This window comes from Myotis davidii, unplaced genomic scaffold (genome assembly GCF_000327345.1).
Source record: "Myotis davidii unplaced genomic scaffold, ASM32734v1 scaffold595, whole genome shotgun sequence".
NCBI classification, from domain to species: Eukaryota; Metazoa; Chordata; class Mammalia; order Chiroptera; family Vespertilionidae; genus Myotis; species Myotis davidii.
Genome location: NW_006286790.1, coordinates 594,027 through 614,219, shown reverse-complemented (window position 1 = coordinate 614,219; position 20,193 = coordinate 594,027). Strand labels below are relative to the sequence as shown.

At 41.8% G+C, this 20,193-nt stretch overlaps 1 protein-coding gene across 3 annotated transcripts in view; it reads left to right on the top strand.

Moving 5' to 3' along the window:
- The window catches only part of COIL (coilin), a 16,931-nt gene extending 356 nt beyond the window's left edge, over window positions 1-16,575 (top strand). Inside the window, exons 2-7 of one of the 3 annotated variants that reach the window (XM_006758673.2) lie at window positions 5,308-6,402; window positions 6,530-6,616; window positions 7,064-7,111; window positions 9,177-9,246; window positions 12,976-13,070; window positions 16,294-16,575. In XM_006758673.2, the coding sequence (XP_006758736.1) occupies window positions 5,308-6,402; window positions 6,530-6,616; window positions 7,064-7,111; window positions 9,177-9,246; window positions 12,976-13,070; window positions 16,294-16,380 (1,482 nt within the window). In that variant the 3' untranslated portion in view covers window positions 16,381-16,575. Of the gene's footprint in view, window positions 1-5,307; window positions 6,403-6,529; window positions 6,617-7,063; window positions 7,112-8,188; window positions 8,302-9,176; window positions 9,247-12,975; window positions 13,071-16,293 lie in introns of those variants that run through there. The other 2 variants (XM_015560614.1, XM_006758674.2) reach the window with 2 other exon arrangements.
- The last annotated feature ends 3,618 nt before the right edge of the window (window positions 16,576-20,193 follow it).

Genomic DNA, 20,193 nt, shown 5'->3' with positions numbered 1-20,193 from the left:
CGGCACGGGCAGGGCCCGAGGTCCTTTCCGCCGGGCTCTCGCTGGCGCCCTTCTGTTCAGCCGGGCACCGCGTTCCGTGCGCCTGGTGCGGATCTGCCGAGGCCGCCATCCCCGGGCGGCTCAGGTGCGGGAGAGCCGAACAGAGTGGGGGGACAGCCACGTTCTCTCCTCCCGCGCATCCTGTCCGAACGCAGTGCCCCTGCGACGGCCCCCGAGACTCCCGATGGGGGTCGTTCTGGGTGTCGCCGGGCGTTGTGTGGCTCACTTACCTAGATGTGCGGGACCTTCTGGGGTGTGAATTGGGAAACAGACGTTTTAAGTAGGCCTTTGGAAATTAAAAAAAAAAAAAAAAGATACTGAGTATGGAGGAGCCATTGTTGGGATGTGAGCCGCCCACGTGCGGTTGATTGGTCTCAATAAAACGGTAAGGCATCGTCATTTCAATTCGGATTCCTGCCTTGGACTAATTTGTTCAGGGCTTCTTTAAAAAAATATATGTTTGTATTGATTTTGAGAGAGAGAGGAAGGGAGAAGGAGAGAGAAATAGAAACATCATCGATGGGCTGCCTCCTGCATGTCCCCTACTGGGGAGGAAGCCTGCAGCCTGGGCATGTGCCCTGACCGGAAGTCAAAGGTGACCTCACTGTTCGTGGGTCGCTGCTCAACCATCGAGCCACACCCCCCGGGCTGTTTAGATCTTTCTAATGACAATTTGAAATAGCCCAAATTTTTAAAAAATGAAAAGTCCTTTTTCCTTTTTATTCACTGCGGAATAGATTTCCATTTTCTTTGTCTTCAGGGACTATTTAAATAGTATTAGAATTGAGAGGACTGCATCCTCTCCTATTAAGTTTTTTTCTGAGGCGCTGCTCCTTGGCTTGCAGATGTCTCCCTTGTGTTTTCACATACCTTCTCTGTGTACAGACATGTCTCTTTCCTTAAAAAAAAAATTGAGAGAGAAGAGTGAGGAAGAGAAAGACAGAGATGGATTTGCTGTTCCACTTATTTATGCATTCATTGGCTGAGTCTTGTATGTGCCCTGACCCGAGATCAAACTGCAACCCAGGCACATTGGGATGACACTCTAACCAACTGAGCCACCTGGCCAGGGTCTGCACATCATTCTTTTTAAATGCCACCTGGTGTTCCTTTGTGTGACCATATCAATCTACCAAACCGGCCCTTAGTAATGGACATTTTAGGTTGTTCTATTAGTTTGGGCTGCTATAATGAAAATACCATAATCTGGGTAGCTTATAAACAGAAATTTATTTCTTACAATTCTAGAGGCCGGAAGTCCAAGGTCAAGGTGCCAACAGATTTGATGTCTGGTGAAGGCTTGCATTCTGGTTCATAGATGGCACCTTCTCCCAGTGTCCTCATTTGGTAGAAGTGGACAAGGGGGCTCTGTGGGCTTTTTTAAGGGCACTAATCATATTCATGAGGGCTCCACCCTCATACCCCAAGCATCTCCCTGAAGCCCCACCTCCTAATGTCATCATAGCAGGGGTTAGGATTTCAATATATGAATTTTGGGGGGGACACAAACATTCAGACCATAGTAGGTTTCTGTTTTTCACTGTTCTATGCTGCTGTGAATATTCTTGTGTGTCTTTGTGTACTTGGGCAATAATTCAGTAGGATACATTCCTGGAAGAGGTCCTCTGATCAAATTGGCCTCTGGAAAAGTTGTACAGGTCTATATTTATGCCAATAATACATGAGTTGCTTTTGTTCAATATTGTGTGAAAGGTAAGAGAGCAGAGTGACAAAGAGCTCAGGGTCTGGATTCAGAACCCTGCATTCGAATCTTAGCTCTCCAACCCCTTCACTGTGTGCCCTTGGTCAAGGAGCTCTCTGGCAGTGATAACACAGGCCACTACAGGCAGCAGCCAGACAGGAAGGAAGCTTCGGGGAACAGATGGGACCCAAAGAGGGTGCAGGTCTATCCTTTCACCCTCACTGAATTTCATCTCCTTTTGATAGGACATGGCATTAAAAACCCACCAACTCCTGTTCTCAGAGGGCTGAAACTTTCATTGCATTAATAAAAATTACAGCAAACACTGAGCCCAGCACTGCCCTAGATACATATGTATCATTGAGTACTATAATTATTATCACTATCTCCATTTTTACAGATGAAAAAGGTTGAGGTGATATTTTAAAACAATGTAGCAGAAGGATTTCGACTAGACAATCACTTTGGCCTTGGCAAAGAGTGAGTGGGAGTGTTATATTTCATATATATGTTTATTTTATTTGTTTAAATATATTTTATTGATTTTTCACAGAGAGGAATGGAGAGGGATAGAGAATTAGAAACATCGATGAGAGAGAAACATTGATCAGCTGCCTCCTGCAAACTCCCCACTGGGTATGTGCCCTTAACCAAGGTACATGCCCTTGACCGGAATCGAATCTGGGACCCTTGAGTCCGCCGGCCTACGCTCTATCCACTGAACCAAACCAGTTAGGGCCATATATATTTTTTAAATGTTTTTATTTCAGGGAGAGGGATGAGAGGGAGAGAGAGAGAGAAACATCGATGATGAGAGAAACATGGATTGGCTGCCTCCTTCAAGTCTCCTACTGGGGACTGAACCTGCAACCTGGACATGTGCCCTGACAGGAATCGAACCAGCCACCTCCATGTGCATGGGACGACATTCAACCAACTGAGCCCAACAAAGGCTGGGCTATATTTTTTTATGAGAGAATCCTAGAAATGAAATTGCAGATTTAAAGGGAATACCTTGCATTTTGATAATACTACAGTTTGCCCTGCAAAGAGCTTGAATGAACAGTGGAGAGTCTGTTTTAAAAATTTCTTGGACTCAAATCTCTCCCATTGCTAACTACACAGGTAACTCACTTCTCTTTGTAAAAGGACAGCTACATTTGTTGCCTGATCCAGGTGGAGAAACGAAGGACATTGCCAGGGAAAGTCTACACCCTAAAGGAATGGTAACAGACCCAGGTGAACCATTTCTTATTCTCTGGATAGCATTACGTCTCGCAGTTTGATTATGTCCCATACTGAAATTACTCTCTTCAGGAATAGCAGGCAGTGAGGCTGCAGCAATCACAGTCATACCTTCATGCCACATGTGCGCAGATCCATTGTCTTTAGAGCAGGCGAGATGATGCCAAGGGCTGCTTTTGAAAGCACCAGAAAGTTGCAAGCTCCTCTGAAAGGCAGGGGTCCTGCATATACTAGATGCAGCCCCTGCTGTGTTCCAGTGATTTTAAGAAACCACCAGCACAGAAAGTCTTACAGCCATTTTCAACGTTGATGGAAAATTTGGTTTTAGTTGGTTGTCCCAGAACTGAAACTTGAATCAGAACAAATTGATCAAGAATAACAAGGAACTGCCCTGGCCAGTTTGGCTCAGTGGATAGAGCATCGGCCTGCGGACTGAAAGGTCCCAGGTTCGATTCTGGTCAAGGGCATGTACCTTGGTTGTGGGCACATCCCCAGTAGGAGGTGTGCAGGAGGCAGCTGATCGATGTTTCTCTCTCATCAATGTTTCTAACTCTATCCCTCTCCCTTCCACTCTATAAAAAAATCATTAAGAAAAAAGAAAAAAAAAAAAGAATAGCAAGGAACAATCTGATATTCCAGAAGTTCACCAGTAATTTTTAAAGTCACAGGATGCCAAGCTAGCTTTTGCCACATTGAGGAATACTTCCTTGCTGCTTCATGCTGATGTCCACAGCTGGGAACAGAGGGTAAAGTGTTTCTGTAATTCAAATCCCTGACCTTTCAGAGTTTTATTTCTCTCTTTATTTTATTCCTGATATCAGTAGATTTTCTTTTACCTTGACTTGTATGTGTCTATGTATTCGGTTATACTGAGGAAATTAAGGATTTTTTTTCAACTACCACATTGAATGATAAATCCACAGGATTACTATATCTTAAAAAAATTTAAAGAGCATTTATAATATGTCTTCTTATTCACCAAATGTACTTTATGTTCAAATATGATTGTTACCATCTTTCCCTGGTTACTAAAAAATAATAATAATAATAAAATAATAGCTAGATGTAAATGTATTGAAAGTATGTGTGTTTTTAGCAGGCATTTTTGAGTACCCACTATGTGCTTGACATTGGGGACACTCAGCTTTCCATCATTGGGCACACATATTAGAATTAGCTATTTCCAGTTTAATGGAGGAACAGAATTCCTTTCCTATAGTGAAATAATTTTATATGACGTGTGTATTAAGGTTCTCCAGAGAAACAGAAACAATAGGAGATGATACAAACATGGATACATAGATATAGATATGAGATTTAGTATAAGGAATTGGCTTGTGAGATTATGGAGGCTGAGTGGTCCCAAGATCTGAAGTCGGCAAGCTGGAGACCTAGGAAAACTAATGATATCCAGGTCAAGTTCAAAGGCTTGAAAGCCAGGAGAGTTAGTGGTTAGTGTAAGTTCTAGTCCTAATTGGAGTCCTAAGGCAGGAGAAGACCCATGTTCCAGCTCAAAGATGCTTAGACAGTGAGAACGAATTCTCCCTTGCTCAGCCTCTTATTCTATTCAGGCCTTCAGTGGATTGGGTGAGGCTCACTCATTTTGGGAAAGGCAATCTTCTTTACTCAGTCTCCTGATTCAAATGTTAATCTCATCCAGAAACACCCTCACAGATACACCCAGAACATTGTTAACCACATATCTGGGCACCCATGGTCCAGTCAAGTTGACACATACAATTAATAATCACAAAATGTCATGGGATTTTATGATGACTGTCACTAGCTAAGAGAACAAATTGTTCAGTATTTTCCTAAATTTAAGTAAAATATAAATATCTGATTTTTTTTTTTTTTAAAAAAAGCAGCCCACATATAAAAACTAAATTGGACATTTGGCATTATCACTGTTTGGGGTTGGCAAGATAGTAGAGTGGAAAAATTGTGAAGTTAGACAAACCAAAGTTTGAATCCCATTTCTGTTGCTTATTAGCTTTGGTTCTTGGGCAAGTTACTTGTCTGAACTGTAATTTTGTGATTTGTTTGAAAATCAAAGAAACCTACTTCATGGTGGTGGTTAGAAAAAATGTATATAAAATGTTTGGGACACAGTAAATAGTCAATAAATAAAAGTAGTCGTTTGAAAGTTGATCATAAGTGATGCTATATAAACCATTTTGTCAAAAAGAGTCTTTGTCCTTTAGCGATTTGATGATTTTTCATTAACTGATGGCGGTGACAGTTTTCAGTCATCTCAGTATGTATAACAGTGTCCTGGAGACATAGTTACTCACTAGTTTTCTCTCTCTCGTTCTTTTGATAGAGTTAAATTAGAAGAGCGAGAAGTCGCTGAGAATCCTGTGGTAGTCAGTAATGGTGATAGTACTCACTTCTTACCTAGAAAAGCAAAGAAGCGGTCATTTAAGTTGGAGGAGGATGAAGAAACTGATTACAGAAATTCAAAGAAGCATTGGAAGAGGCGAGAGAACAACAACGAGAACACTTCGGATCCAGAACCAAAAGCGGTCACAGATCAGAGTGGGAGGGGAAGAAACAAGAGGAAACACAAAGCCACACTTGATGTAGTAGATGAGGATGACAAAGAGACGAAAAGAAAATCACCAAAGAAGAAGGAGAAACGTGCATATAGAAAACAGACGAAGAATCCCAAGTCTTCTAAAGCACAGACAGCGAAAGAGTGGACTGTCCAGAAGTGTAGTCCTCCCAAAGGTTCTGCTCGAAAAAGCCTTGTTAAAACCAAGAGGAAAGGTGGCGTGGACGTCCGTGCAAAAGGTAGTCCCAGTTCCTCCTCAGAGTCTGAGTCTTGTCATGATTCAGCCAGCGAACATTTGAGCAATGTCATCTTGGAGATCAGAAAGTCCTCAGAGAAAGTGTCAACTGCATCAAAGGAAGGGCCCTCTATAAACACAACTGCAAACAAAGTAGCTACAAAAATTGCCTTTAACTCTGCCCCCATCGAGGACAAGACAACCAGAACCTCAGACTCCAGTTCAGACTCCAGTTCAGATTCAGATGACCAAAGCGAGGCGTCAAAGAGTTCCCTGGAGAAGACTGTGGGGCCCTTAAAGCCAGTAGGCCTGTTTGCAGGCAGAGGTCGTCCAGGTCTGGGGCCTTCATCACAGACTCTAAATGCTACTGGATGGAGGAACTCTGACTCAAATGGTGGCAGGCAGACTCCTCCTGGTCCTCCCAACGTGACTCTCCCTACCAGTTTGGGAAGAGGTTGGGGTAGAGGAGAGGACCTTCTTTCTTGGAAGGGAGTTAGGGGTCGGGGCGCGCGGGGGAGAGGTCGAGGACGAGGACTTGCTGTTCCCCTTGTTTTAAATAGAGACGCTGAATATGAGAAGCAGCAGCATTTAAATGAAACAGTAACAAACTCATCTACTATTATCCAGGCAAGTAGTCTTTATTGTGAGTTTACCACTTCCCCTTTCCCCACAGAGTGTGTCTGGAGTTGATGTCATCGGTTCACATTTTCTCACCAGTAACAGAGTCACATAACTAATAAGTACTGTTTTTCAGAATCCCGTACGGACACCCAAGAAGGACTACAGTCTGTTACCACTGTTAGCAGCTGCCCCCCAAATTGGAGAGAAGATTGCATTTAAGGTATGTTTTAAAACAACAATTACTACAAAAAGATTGTTCTCCCTCCAAGAAAAATTACTTGTTAGAGTATGTACGTAAATAAACAGACATCTGTATACATACGCATACGCATGGGTACATATGTATGTATGTGTGTGTGTATATGTATTCACACACGCACACACACACACACACCCTTCCCGCCCAGATCATATCTTTCATGTTCTCATGCTTAGTGTGTAATAGGTGCCAGTAATTGTTTTCTAAATGAATAAAAATGGCTTAGGCTAGTGTCTAGAACATAGCAAGTGCTCAATAAAAGAAAGCCATACATATCACCCCTTTCCCCAAAACACTGGAACCCCTGTTTTGCTGCAGATTTGTGGTCAGGCTGTGTGTTTTCTCAGAGATAGGGACCACGGGACTTATGTACTAGTATTTGTGGACTTTCATTCTTTCTTTTTTTAGCTTTTGGAACTAACACCTGATTATTCGCCTGATGTCTCTGACTACAAGGTAAGACTTTTTATTTAAAAACTAGAGGCCCAGTGCACGAATTCGTGCACCAGTGGGGTTCCTCATCCTGGCCTGTGGGATCAGGCCGAAACCAGCTCTCTGACATCCCCCGAGAGGTCCCAGATTACAAGAGGGTGCAGGCTAGGCTGAGGGACCCCACCGGTGCACCATTGGGGCCGGGGAGAGACAGTGGGAGGTTGGCAGAGGGACAGAGAGCCAGAAAGATCGATGAGAGATAAACATCAATCAGCTGCCTCCTGCACATCTCCTACTGGAGATGTGCCCGCAACCCAGGCACATGCCCTTGACCGGAATCGAACCTGGGACCTTTCAGTCCGCAAGCCGACGCTCTATCCACTGAGCCAAACCGGTTTCGGCTATGCTTTTATTATATAGGATAATTGTCAATATATTAAAGAAGCTGAAGTCATATTTAATATTGCTGGTATGGATAATGCAGATATTTTTGAGTAAACAATGCTGTAAAGTAAAAAATAAAAACATTACCGAACTGTAAACTTTTTAATAACATCACTGTGAAGTCTCCTAGTGTTGTTTTCCTTACACTTGGGAAGAATATAGAATGAGAATAATGAATTTAATTATTTTTATTCAATTTTTAAAAATTAGCTTAGACACACAGGCTTATTTGAGTACTCTTCCCTCATATCCTAAACTTTGAAAGAAAATAATAAATAGCTCTCAGCCAGAAAATTGTGTTGTTTTCATCATAGGAATATATTTTACATATTTGTGAATTACTGGAAGGAAATGTAAACAGACCTGTCTTGGGCAAATCAAAATGTTTTGTCACCCTACATAAGCAACTAATTTAATTCTGTGATATATGAGGAAATGGGAATAAATATAGAATCAATACATTTCATAACTCTACACACTGTGATTCTATATGTTATTAAAATTCACATTAAGTGGATGTTAGTCATCATCATAGTTATTACCTTGGAAAGCTATTTACTTACTTTATTTCCTAGTAGTTTTAGAACTTTTTTGAGATTGCTTTCAAAACCATTTTGAGGCAGAAAATTAGTCCCACTTTTTTGCTTTAACCACAAGTTCTGTTACCTGCTTGATCGCCGGCTTCCTGCACGTTCCCTGACCGGCTGGGGATGGAACCTGTAACCGAGGTACTGCCCTTGACTAGGAATTGAACCCAAGACCCTTCAGTTCGCCAGCTGATGCTCCAGCCACTGAGCCAAACCGACCAAGGCAGATCGCTGACTTATTTATTAAGCTTGCCTTCAAAACTCAAATCTCCCTGCTACTATATTTTTTTTATATATTTTTAATCCTCACTGGAGGATATTTTTGAGAGAGAGAGAGAGAGAGAGAGAAACTTCAATATGAGCGAGACACATCAACTGGTTGCTTCCTGCACGTTCCCTGACTGGCTGGGATGGAAACTGTAACCGAGGTACTGCCCTTGACTGGGAATTTATTAAGCTTGCCTTTAAAACTCAAATCTCCCTGCCGCATTTGTACCCATAGGATTTGAATTTATGGAGGTGGCTGAGGGAGCCAATGCTATTGAAAGAGGAACTTATTACTTACATTTCCCAGGAGGAAGGGCAATGCCACACCCTGCCGTGACGCAGAGGAAATCACCTGGGTGTAGTAAGGAGGCAGAAGCAGGAGTGAGGAGAGAGCCTTTACTGGGGTCTCCTGGGGATAGACTGGCAGGGTGCAGGAAACAATTTAGGATTGGCTCATTTCAATAAGGAGTAGGCTTTGGTCTGTAGGGACTATTCCTCGTGTGGTACCTGACCCTGGGGTGATTAAGATAAGGGAAAATAGTGGCTTGTTGTGTGGGAGTATCATTTACCCTACATGCTGATTTAACAAATTTTTTTTTTATTGAGATAAAATTCATATAACATAAAATCCACAGTTTAAACCAGTGGTCTGCAGACCACAGGTGGTCTGTGAGGTCCGAAAGGTTGGCAACTGCTGGTTTAAACCATTTTAAAGTGTACAATTCAGTGGTTCTAATATATTCGTAATGTTTTGTGTATTGATTTTTGACTTCAACTTTTATTTTTGAAAGGAAGGAAAAATATTGAACCACAATCCAGAGACCCAGCAAGTAGATATAGAAATCCTTTCATCCACACCTGGTGAGTCTAGAAAAGAATTTGAAAATGTAGGCTTTTCATATCTCATTGGTTTCTAAATAGCTGTGCACACAGGAGCTGCTGTCTTCATTGGCCCCATGATTAACTGGCGCTCTCCACCACCTCTGTCAGCACAGAACAGCCCAGGCCTGAGCCCCACTGGTGGAGTAGAGTGTCCACTAAGAGTTATTGGATTTTTTCCCCCAAAGCTTTTAGGCAAGTTGTTCTTACTACTGTCATTATGTAATTTCATAAAAATTACATAAACCGATGAAAATTGATTTCAGAAAAAGAATCTACACTAATAAAAGAGAAAGATGCAAATCGACCATACCTTCATGACACCCACCAGCCAATCAGGAGTGAGTATGCAAATTAACCCAACAAAGATGCCAGGTTAATTTGCATACACAGGCACAGAGCGGCTGGGAGCAGGACACATGCGTCGTCGCCATGGCGACAACACAGGCATTCTGCCCTGCCCCAGCCTCTCGGGGCCTCTGGGCAGCATGGGAAGGCGGAAAGGCGGTTCCAGGCCGGAGCCAAGGTGGTGCCAGCAGCCAGGGGAAGGAAGGCCCATTCTTGCACGAATCTTTGTGCATTGGGCCTCTAGTTCTTTTTATAAAACCTAAGTTGAATGCTGATGCAGAAGTGTGGCTAAAAAACTTGCCATTAAGTTTTGTGTGGATGGGTCAGCTTTATAAGAGATTGGGAGGAATTTAAAAATCTGGGAAGCTTTTGCACTTAAATTGCCTTGCTAGTTTTTTGCATTCTTTCATCACTTAAAAAAAACCCAAAACTGGAAATTATGTAAATTTCAGGCATACATTAAGGATATGATTTATAAAAGAAAGCTCTAGTTGGTGGGCTCATAAGATCTGTTCAGCTCTATTTCAGAAGATTGGCAAATGAACACATTTGTGTTGTTAAATCAAAATAAAGTATCTAAAATATTTGCGTATACACAGTCCACACATTATCCTGCCTTATCTCTGATTCACACTGTTCATTATTGGTTCTGAAATCCTGGAATGAGAGGGCTTTTACTGTATATGGCTTAACTTGTGTTATGTTGTAGGGCCCCTGGCCAGAGACCAGGGGAGATCCCCTTTTCTTTAGCAGACCCTAAAGCAATTAGTTTCTGTTTGTGTTTAAAGAAGGTAGTAATGTAATCAAAACTCCAGTACACAGAAGTTAGTCAAAAGGGTTTTGTTAATCCTCACCCAAGGACATTTTTTCCATTGCTTTCAGAGAGAGTGGGAGGGAAGGATGGAGGGAGGGGGAGAAAGAGAGAGGAGAGAGAAAGAGAGTAATAGCTGTGTGAGAGAGACACATTGATTTGTTGCCTCCTGCATGCTCCCTGACTAGGGCCGGGGATCAAACCTGCAACCCAGCCCTGCGGGTGTTTCTCAGTGGTTGAGCGTCGACCTATGAACCAGGAGATTACAGTTCGATTCCTGGTTAGGGCACATGCCCAGGTTGTGGGTTCAGTCCCCAGTAGGGGACATGCAAGGAGGCAGCCAATCGATGATTCTCTCTCATCATTGATGTTTCTGTCTGCCTCTCTCTCTCTCTCCCTTTCTCTCTGAAATCAATAATAAAAACAAACAAAAAAAAACACCCTGTAACCCAAGTATGTGTCCTGGACCGGGCATCGAACCTATGATCCTTAGATGTGCAGGCTGACAGTCTAACCACTGAGCAACACTAGCCAGAGCCAAAAAGGGTTTTTCAACAAAGTCTCTTCAGGCTATTAAGTAAATGATTAGATGTAACCTGGTTTCCCAGCTTTATTCTGATAAGGTTTCATTTGAAGAAATCCCCCTTCTTAAGAATGGTGGACAAAGAAATTTGTCCATGGTCAAGCTCCATGGGCAAGGCTAGATCACTGCTCGTCAGGTGATTGACAGTGATGATATCTAATTAAAACTTTTCTTCTGGGCAACAAGGAATGGCTTTATCTGTTTTCCAATAGAAGTACTCATAGTCCTTGCTTTGCATGGTTCTGATATCCATGCACTTCAGTTACCCTGGTTTAGTTAACACCACCAGTCCCTCAGTGACATTGAGTATATTAATGAGAGTAATTGCATAAGGTGCTGCCAGCTCTTTAGTCCACAAGTCACTACATAATAACAGATGCCCATCATGACCGGTGACCAACCACTTCTTTCAGTCTTGGTTATTGGTCACTGTGCTTCTGTTACTCATTTTCCATAGACACAGCAAGGTGTGTGCCTTTGCTGCTCCCTGGTCCCTCAGTGATAAACCCACATGACACTTACAAAATGGGTAGTTGAAATAGGGAGTTGGTCAACAAAGATGAAAGCATAACAAAGAAGCAAACAGTGGCATCCAAATCAAGTTTAAGTGAGATTGTAGAAAGAATAGCTAGCCATAGGAATGGTGATGCTGCGGTTTATATGAACTTCTTGACATAAATGAGGAAGGTATTGGTGATGAAAGAGATGAAGGTGTCCCAGAAGTGATATTGGCCAAAAATTTCCCAAACTCTCAGAGCTATTTCATGACATTAAAAGCTCAAGGAATAAAGTATTGAAAGCTGATCCAAACTTAGAAGTGAGTGTGACAGTTCTGCAAGTAATAGAAAAGATTCTCTCTATCATTGTTGCCTGACAAGAAGGTAAGTACTCTTCAAACTACCCTTGTTAAGAATATTACAAAGAAGCCGTGTGCTTCAATTCTCAGTGTTTCTAGTGTTTTAAATTATAATATGCTCCATAAATATTAGAATTACGTCTTTTCATTTCCTTATATAATAAAGATTTTAATGTTTTGACAGAATTTTTTAAAGATTGTGAAACAATCATCATTTTCCCTGTGAAAGTCCATGGCCAGCATGGCTTTTGGGGTTCAAATGCTTGGAGGTAGAGCTGAGGCACAAATGACACACAAGACGAAATATTAATTTTGATACCAGGGAAAACCAGAGGCAAACTCGACCATAGCAGTCAAGTTCTCACTGAGTCTCCGTTCCCAGCTGCTTTTATTTACTAGAATACACAATTGCCTTTTAGGAATGCAAACAGACATATCAATGGTAATGTTTAGTAAACAGTAAGATTGTCAGGTTTGGGGGGAGTTTGCTTTAGGCCATTGAGTCAGCAGCAAGTATAAAATGTAAATATTCACCCTATGAATATCAAAAGGAGTACTGGCTAGCCTTCTGCCAGACGCCTCACATTTATAATATTTACTGTTGATCTTGGTTTCCAGCATTTCCCCATTGATTATTTTATTGTTTTTTGTGATTTCAGCCTACACAGTCATTTTTAGGGCCCCACACTACCTTGCAAAGTGAGACTGCTATATTACTAAGTAGCAAGCATGTGTAATTTCTGAGGACATAGCAAGATAGAAGTATTTAGCAGAATTCAGATTACCTTCCCTTGTTGAAACCTATCAGTTACCTTTTGGGATTACCTTGTGGTTGTACATTCTTTTCTGGGAGTACGAGCGATAGTGTGTCAAGCTCGTTTCTTTTTGATGAAGGAAATATCGTCCCTGAAGGAAGACCAAGAAGCTCCCGTCTGCTGGTGCAGGCTTTTCTCAGGGTCTCCTGTCACGGAGCACTCCATGCTCGCATGTGCATAGCCAGCCTCCACATCAATGCAGTTTGTTTGTGATGGTTTTTCTAATGATGTAAATGGCCTGTCGAAGAATGTTTTCACTACTGGGAAGTGACTTATTATCTCTCTCCCTACCATCTAGTTTCACCCATAAAAGAACCTGGGAAATTCGATTTAGTTTATCACAACGAAAATGGATCTGAGGTTGTGGAGTACGCTGTGACACAGGAGAGAAAGGTAGGCGTGCTTCTCTTCTTGGGATTGCTGAGTTATCCATTCTCTCTCGACTGATTACTGGTGGTCTGTCTGAAAGACTTTGCAGCTTGCTGAACTGCCTATATTAAAATCATGAAGGAGCCCAGATAGTGTGGCTCAGTGGCTGAGCATGGACCAGGAAGTCAGAGTTTGATTCCCAGTCAGGCCACATGCTCAGGTTGCAGGCTTGATCCCCAGTGTGGGGCATGCAGAAGGCAGCCAATCGATGATTCTCATAATTAATGTTTCTATCTCTCTCCTCCCTTCCTCTCTCTGAAATCAATGAAAACATTTTTAAAAATTAAAAAAATAAAATCATAAAGGATCTCGGTCTTGAGGATGTCCGTTCTGCCTACAAGGTGGCATATCAATGCCAAGTGTCCAGTTAGGGCATCATCTTGGACCTTGAAGAGCCTCTATGACAAGATGCACAGAGTCTAGATTTGCATAGTCATCTCTATGTATGAAAGCCTAAGCAACTTAACAACTGGAATGATCGGTTGACCAGTCGCTATGACACACACTGACCACCAGGGAGCAGACGCTCAAGGCAGGAGCTGCCCCCTGGTGGTCAGTATGCTCCCACAGCCTGGTGGTCAGTGTGCTCCCACAGCCAACCTCTCCCTCCCCCACCTGCCAACCTCCCACGGTCCCTTCCCCGTGCCAGACGGCCCCCCTGATAGGCCTTGATCACCAGCTAGGCTGAGTGACCTACCCATGCACGGTGCACCGGGCCTCTAGTAGTATGTAAGGTTACATAAGGATTTCAATACAAAAGACTAGCATATCATAAAAGTCTCTTATAGGTTCAGAAAAGTGCATATAAATATAGCTGGAATGATTTTCACACATGAACATACTCATGTAACCGGCACCGAGATCAAGAACATTAGCAGTCCCCTCTGGAAATCTCCATCAAGTCTCCTTGTAGTCACTGCTACCTTTCAGACATTGCTTAAAAACAGCAAGTTTGGTTTTGAAGAATGACATAAAATGATGGTTCTGTCTTTTGACTTTGTTTAAACCCTTAAATTGCCATTTTAGGAAGTATATGTTTTAGAACTTTTTAGGCAGCCAGACTAGTTGCTGGCAATGGATGGTTCATTAGGTTTTGCTAGCATTAAAGGAAATAGAATTTAAATATAAGATGTTTATATTTTAAACTAGAGGCTTGATGCATGAAAATTTGTGCAAGAGTAGGCCTTCCTTCCCCTGGCTGCCGGCACCGGCTTCCCTTCTCCAGCCTCAGCAGATACCCTGGACCTGGGCTTCCCTCCCTCTGGCCAGCCGCAGGTACCTGGGACGGTGGGCGGCTTCTCCCAGCCCGGGCCTGGCTTTGTCAGGAAGGACGTCCGGAAGACATCCAATCTATCCAGTCAAATTAGCATATTACTCTTTTATTAGTATAGACTAGCGACCTGGTGCACAAAAATTTGTGCACTAGGGGGGGTCCCTCAGCCCGGCCTGTGCCCTCTCGCAGTCTGGGACCCCTCAGGTGATGACCACCTGCTGGCTTAGGCCCGCTCCCCAGGGGATTAGGACTAAGCTGGCAGTCAGACATCCCTCTGGCAGCTGGGGAGCTTTTAGGGGGATGTCGGACTGCGGCTTAGGCCTGCTCCCCCTAAGTCCCACCGCCCAGGTCTGCACATGGGGCCCGGATGGCAGCTCGCACTGTCCCGCCCTGCCTGCAGTATGCAAATTAGCTGTCATCTTTGTTGGCGGTTATTTTGCATATCGCGCTGATTAGCTAATGGGAGGTGTAGTAAAAGTGCAGTCTAATACCATCTTTGTCAGGGGGTCCTGCTGGTGTGCCTGGCCAGTCTGGGTGAGTTGCTGATGGCTGTTTGCAGGTTGGCCAGGGCCCCCAGTCACCCAAGCTCCCAGTGGAGGCTGTCTGGAAGTAAGTATCTGGGATTTATTTATCTTCTATAATTGCAACTTTGTTGCCTTGAGCTGAGGCTTCAGCCGGCCAGGGCAGGTGGGAAGCTTGGCTTCCTCCATCGCCGGGGCAACCAAGCCTCCTGCTTGCTCCAGCTCCATGGCTGCCGGCTGCCATCTCGGTTGGGTTAATTTGCATATAGTTGCTCTGATTGGCTGGTGGGCGTGGCTTGGGGCGTAGCAGAGTTGCAGTCTATTTGCATGTTTCTCTTTTAGTAGATTAGATGTTACAGATATTGCCCTATAAGTTTCAGTATTATAAACTATTTATCTGACACATAGAAACTCTAGCCAGACTATGCTTTGATTTGTCTCTGAGATAGATGATACTCTTAGAGATTTATTCCAAAAACACATTTTTGGGGTCTGTGGTAGGATCATCAGATTTGGCCCAAGTCTTCTGTACTTCCTTAATTGCAATATACTCAGCCCCATTTTTTTTGGGTTGAAATGTGTTCTTGGAAACTGTCGGAAAGTTAAGCCTTTGCAGTGGTTCTCAACCTTCCTAATGCAGCAACCCTTTAATACAGTTCCTCATGTTGTGGTGACCCCCAATTTCCTTGTTACAAATTGAACATAATTAAAGCATAGTGATTAATCACAAAAACAATATGTAATTATATATGTGTTTTCCGATGGTCTTAGGCGACCCCTGTTAAAGGGTCGTTCGACCCCCCAAAGGGGTCGCGACCCACGGGTTAAGAACCGCTGCTTTAGAGACTTGCTTCTCCATGCCTTTTCAGAGGTCTAAAGCAGAGCCAGTAATTACCTTTTTTGGACACTAGATGGCTCTCATCATTCATCCACATGGCCAAGTGCTCCTATTTGCTTCCTCTTAAATGAAATACCTACTTTTTGGCAGCATAGCAGAACTACAGAGCTGCACAAAACAGCATCAGCAGTCTATTGATAACTCTTTTGAGTCACATCTGCTTCCCAAGAGGTCTGTGGCTGCCTGTCCCCAGAACCTTTAGGGCAAATCCTCGTGACCCTTTGTAACCAGCTACCCCTCACTCCATGCCATCCCCCACAATCCCTGCTCTAAATCAAAGACGAATGAAATGTGCCTAATGTGAAATTTAGCTGCATTTGAGGAAAACAAGTTTTTATGCACTAATTAAACTCAGTTTATCAGGACTCAAATTATTCCAGGACTTCAACCATTCTGCACAAATGGAAATTTACTTCACTGATGTTTTTAACTGGCTAGCACCTATATGACCTCATAATGAAATCTCTAAACTGAATATTTTGTATTTTCCTTCAGATCACTGTTTTTTGGAGACAGTTGATTGATCCAAGACTGATTGTTGAATCTTCGAGTAACAACACATCAAGCACAGAGCTTGCCTAAGACCTCTCCACCTTGTAGTGTATAAATGTCTTGTTTGTGAAAGTGACTATAACCTGAACTTTTAAAAAAAAGATTTGAAATTTGTATGCAGTTTTCTGCATAGGACAGAATATCTACCTCATCATTGAAAATAACATGAGTGTGTTGCTTTCTAGTCTTTTTTTTTTTCAGGTTTAATTTTAGTAACAAATTTTTTAAAAATGGCATTCCCTGTAGGCATTGTTACATACCAGTATGTATTGTTTCTTCTCTTTTTTATTTTATTTTTTGACCATCAAGTAGCCATTGTCAGAAGCAGTTTATAATATCAAGTATAAGAAAGTGCTGCACATCTTGTCTCAGTAAGTTTTATTAAGTAACATTTTAAAACATGAACGCATGTTACTTGACCTAATTTTTTACGTTTGAGTTGTTCTATTAAATGTGGAACCTCTTACAAATTTCAAGTATTTTATCCTTGTAATTGTCAAGAATTAACAAGTAGTTGGGTTTGTTGCAAGCAGTGAGTTAAGAAATCCTTTCACATTTTTCTCAACTTTAAAGTGGAGGGTTCCTAGAGCCCCATCTAGAGCAGGAAAATAAGACCTGCTGTCCGTGCCCGGAGAAGAGCTCCTGTGTCAGCTGGGTGAGAGGATTTACTCTGGGGCCAGACCAGGAATGTGTTATCTTGCTGCAAGATCCCGGCACCTGGCTGCATGTGCTGGAGTGAGGATCTTGAACAGAAACTTCCTTTCCTATTGCTGTTCCACACAAAGCTAAAAATGACTAAATATATACTGTGAAAATGCTTTCTTTTCATGAAAGATCAGATCCCTCCTTCAGCTTTGCAGATTTTTAAATAAAACCATATTGAACTAAATGTCCATGCTGAGTCATCACATCTAGTTGAGTATTGCAAATCTCGCCTTGTTTGTTTTTTAACAATGCAAGAGGTTAACTTTAACCTGGAACAAGAAGGGTTGCCTTGAGGGAAGAGTCCGGTGTTGCAAAGTTTGGTCAAACAGAGTCTGCTCTATCTGGGAGCTATCGGACCAGTGAAGCTGCTGTCCAATTTTAATAAGTATGGCACTGACGTGCATCAAAATGTGGTTACTGATTTGTGATAAGTGTTACTCCAGAATGATGGGATCTTGGCACTGGGATTCTTGTGTAGCATACTTTCCAGAGTTTGGGAAACAAGATTACTAGTAAATGCCAAAAGATACATGAACAAATGCCTTGGTTGTGGGCTCGATCCCCAGTGTGGGGTGTGCAGGTGTGCAGGAGACAGCCAATCGATGATTCTCTCTCATTGATGTTTCTCTCTCTCCCTCTTACTCCCTCTCTGAAATCAATAAAAATATATTTAATAATAATGCATGTGAAGCATTTAGCACAGGACCTGGCATGTAGTAAGTGCTTGATGAGATCTTATCATTTATTTATCTTCCCATTATGTGACTTGCCCAATATCCTACTCCATATTTTCGGCAGAACTTGCATCTCCTTAATTTATTTTCATCTGTTAGAAATTACTAATGTCATACTTTGTATTAGAGTTGCTGTGTTTAGACTTTTTAAAATTGTATTTATTTTTTTTAATTCTTTACTGTTTAAAGTATTACATATAGTATTACATGTCTCCTTTTTCCCTCATTGACCTCTCTCTGCCTCCACCCCTCCCGCTCCCCCACCCTTGGCCCCCCCCATAGACTTTCTTTAATTGTATCTTTAGGTAGGAAGAAATCAGCTCCTAATTCTCATTAGTCATGCTTTTATTCTAGAAGGCTTGAAGGTTCAGTATAGTTTTTACCCCGGGCTCTGGCCATGACCCCCACTTTGAAAGAGGTTATATTAAGATAGTGACTCAGGTGTTTTGTTTTTCAATTAACAGGAGGGAAAAATCATTCCAAAATGAACTGATAAGGGAGTAAAGGAAAATAAATACAATGAAATCCCAGAGAAAAGCATGTGGGGTGTAATGGGATTGGTGATTGGCCCTGTCCTCTGAAGGACACTCTACAGACAGACACTTTGTTAACTTTGCAGTGATGCAACCCCACTTGTTAAATGACTGGATTTGGGGGCACCATTTATAGCAGCAGTTCCCAACCCTTTGGACCTCACGGACCACCAGTGGTTCTTGGACCACTGTTTGGCGACTGCTGATCTATAGGGTTTTGGTAGGGTTTTACTACATGAATGTGGCTATAAGGTAATGTCTGATTTAAAAACAAAACATGCCTTGGCCAGGTAGCTCAGTTGGTTAGAGTGTTGTCCTAATGAGCCAAGGTTGTAGGTTCAATTCCTGGTCAGGGCACCTACAAGAATCAACCAATGAATGCTTAAATAAATGGAACAGCAGATCGATGTCTGTCTGTCTCTCTCAAATCAGTTTTTTTTTTTTTTAATGAGTAAAACGTTGAAAGGAAGTCAATCTAGAACTTTAGGTTCTTTGAAATTATCCATTGAAATGAAGATAAAATAAAGACATTTTGAGATAAAAGCTGAAAGAATTCATTGTCAGAAGGCCTGCACTACAGATTATGCTACAGTAAACTTGTATCCATAGGAAGGAATGAAGAGTACTGGGAATGGTAAATATGTGGAGGATATATCTCTTTTTATACACAACTATATTTTCTTTGAGGTAACTTTCAAGCAAATGTAATTATATATAGTAATACTGTTAAAAGGTAAACTAAGGCATATACATTTTTGAAGAGTTTATGTAAGCAAACTGATTGAAATCAGCCAGTGCAAAATCAGAAGTGGTTGGGGGGCTCTGACAGCAGGAGCGAGAGGAAAGCCTTTTATTATTGGGGCCAGGTGCAGGTGGAGGTGTCAGTGGGGGAACAAAAGGGATGTCTAACACTTTTAACAATAAAGGTAAATTTTGTAAAAGGAAAGTTTTATTATTGAATTGGCTATAGTGGAAGCAGTTTTCCTATTTAGGAAAGCCGAGTGCTGTTCTTTAGTTTTGCTTTCCTAACCTCGAGGTGTTTATAGGAAGTGATTCTGGCTTAGGTTTTGGCTTGCTCACGTCAGAGCCACCTCAGTCTGCTAACTTCCTTGCTTAATGATTTTCATAATAGTATGGGGTTTATTATGTATGTATATGTAAAATATATGAAAACAATAGCAAATGAGATGGTATATAAAATTTTAATATAATAAGATTCTCATGAATCATTAATGCAATATTAATTCTAAATAGACTGTGATAAGCTTAGGATGTATATTGTAATCCCTAGCACCACTAGAAATATAATAAAAAGAAGCATACATAGCCTGGCCGGCAGTGGCTTAGTGATTGAGCATGAACCTATGACCCAAGAGGTCATGGTTCGATTCCGTCAGGGCACATGCCTGGGTTACAGGCTGAATCTCCAGTAGGAGGCGTGCAGGAGGTAGTGGATCAAGGGTTCTCTCTCATCATTGATACTTCTCTCCCATTCCCTCCCTCTCTGAAATAAATAAAAATATATTTTAAAAAAAGTATAGATAAAAGGCCAATAACTGGAAATAAAAATGAAATGTATAATATATTTGATTAATCTAAAAGAGGATTAAAAAGAGGAATATAGGAACAAAAACTTACAGTTTTAAATGCGTATATTGGAAAAGAACAAAGTTTAACAGTAATGATCTAATATTCCAACAATATGCTTGAAAAAGAAGAGCAAATTAAACCAAAAGTAAATGGAAGGAAATAATAGGTAATAGAAGAAATCAACAACAAAAAAAACAGACAAATGACAGAAAATTAAAGACAAAAGCTGGTTCTTTGAAAAAATAATAAAAATCTATTAGGTGGATTAATCAGGAGAAAAA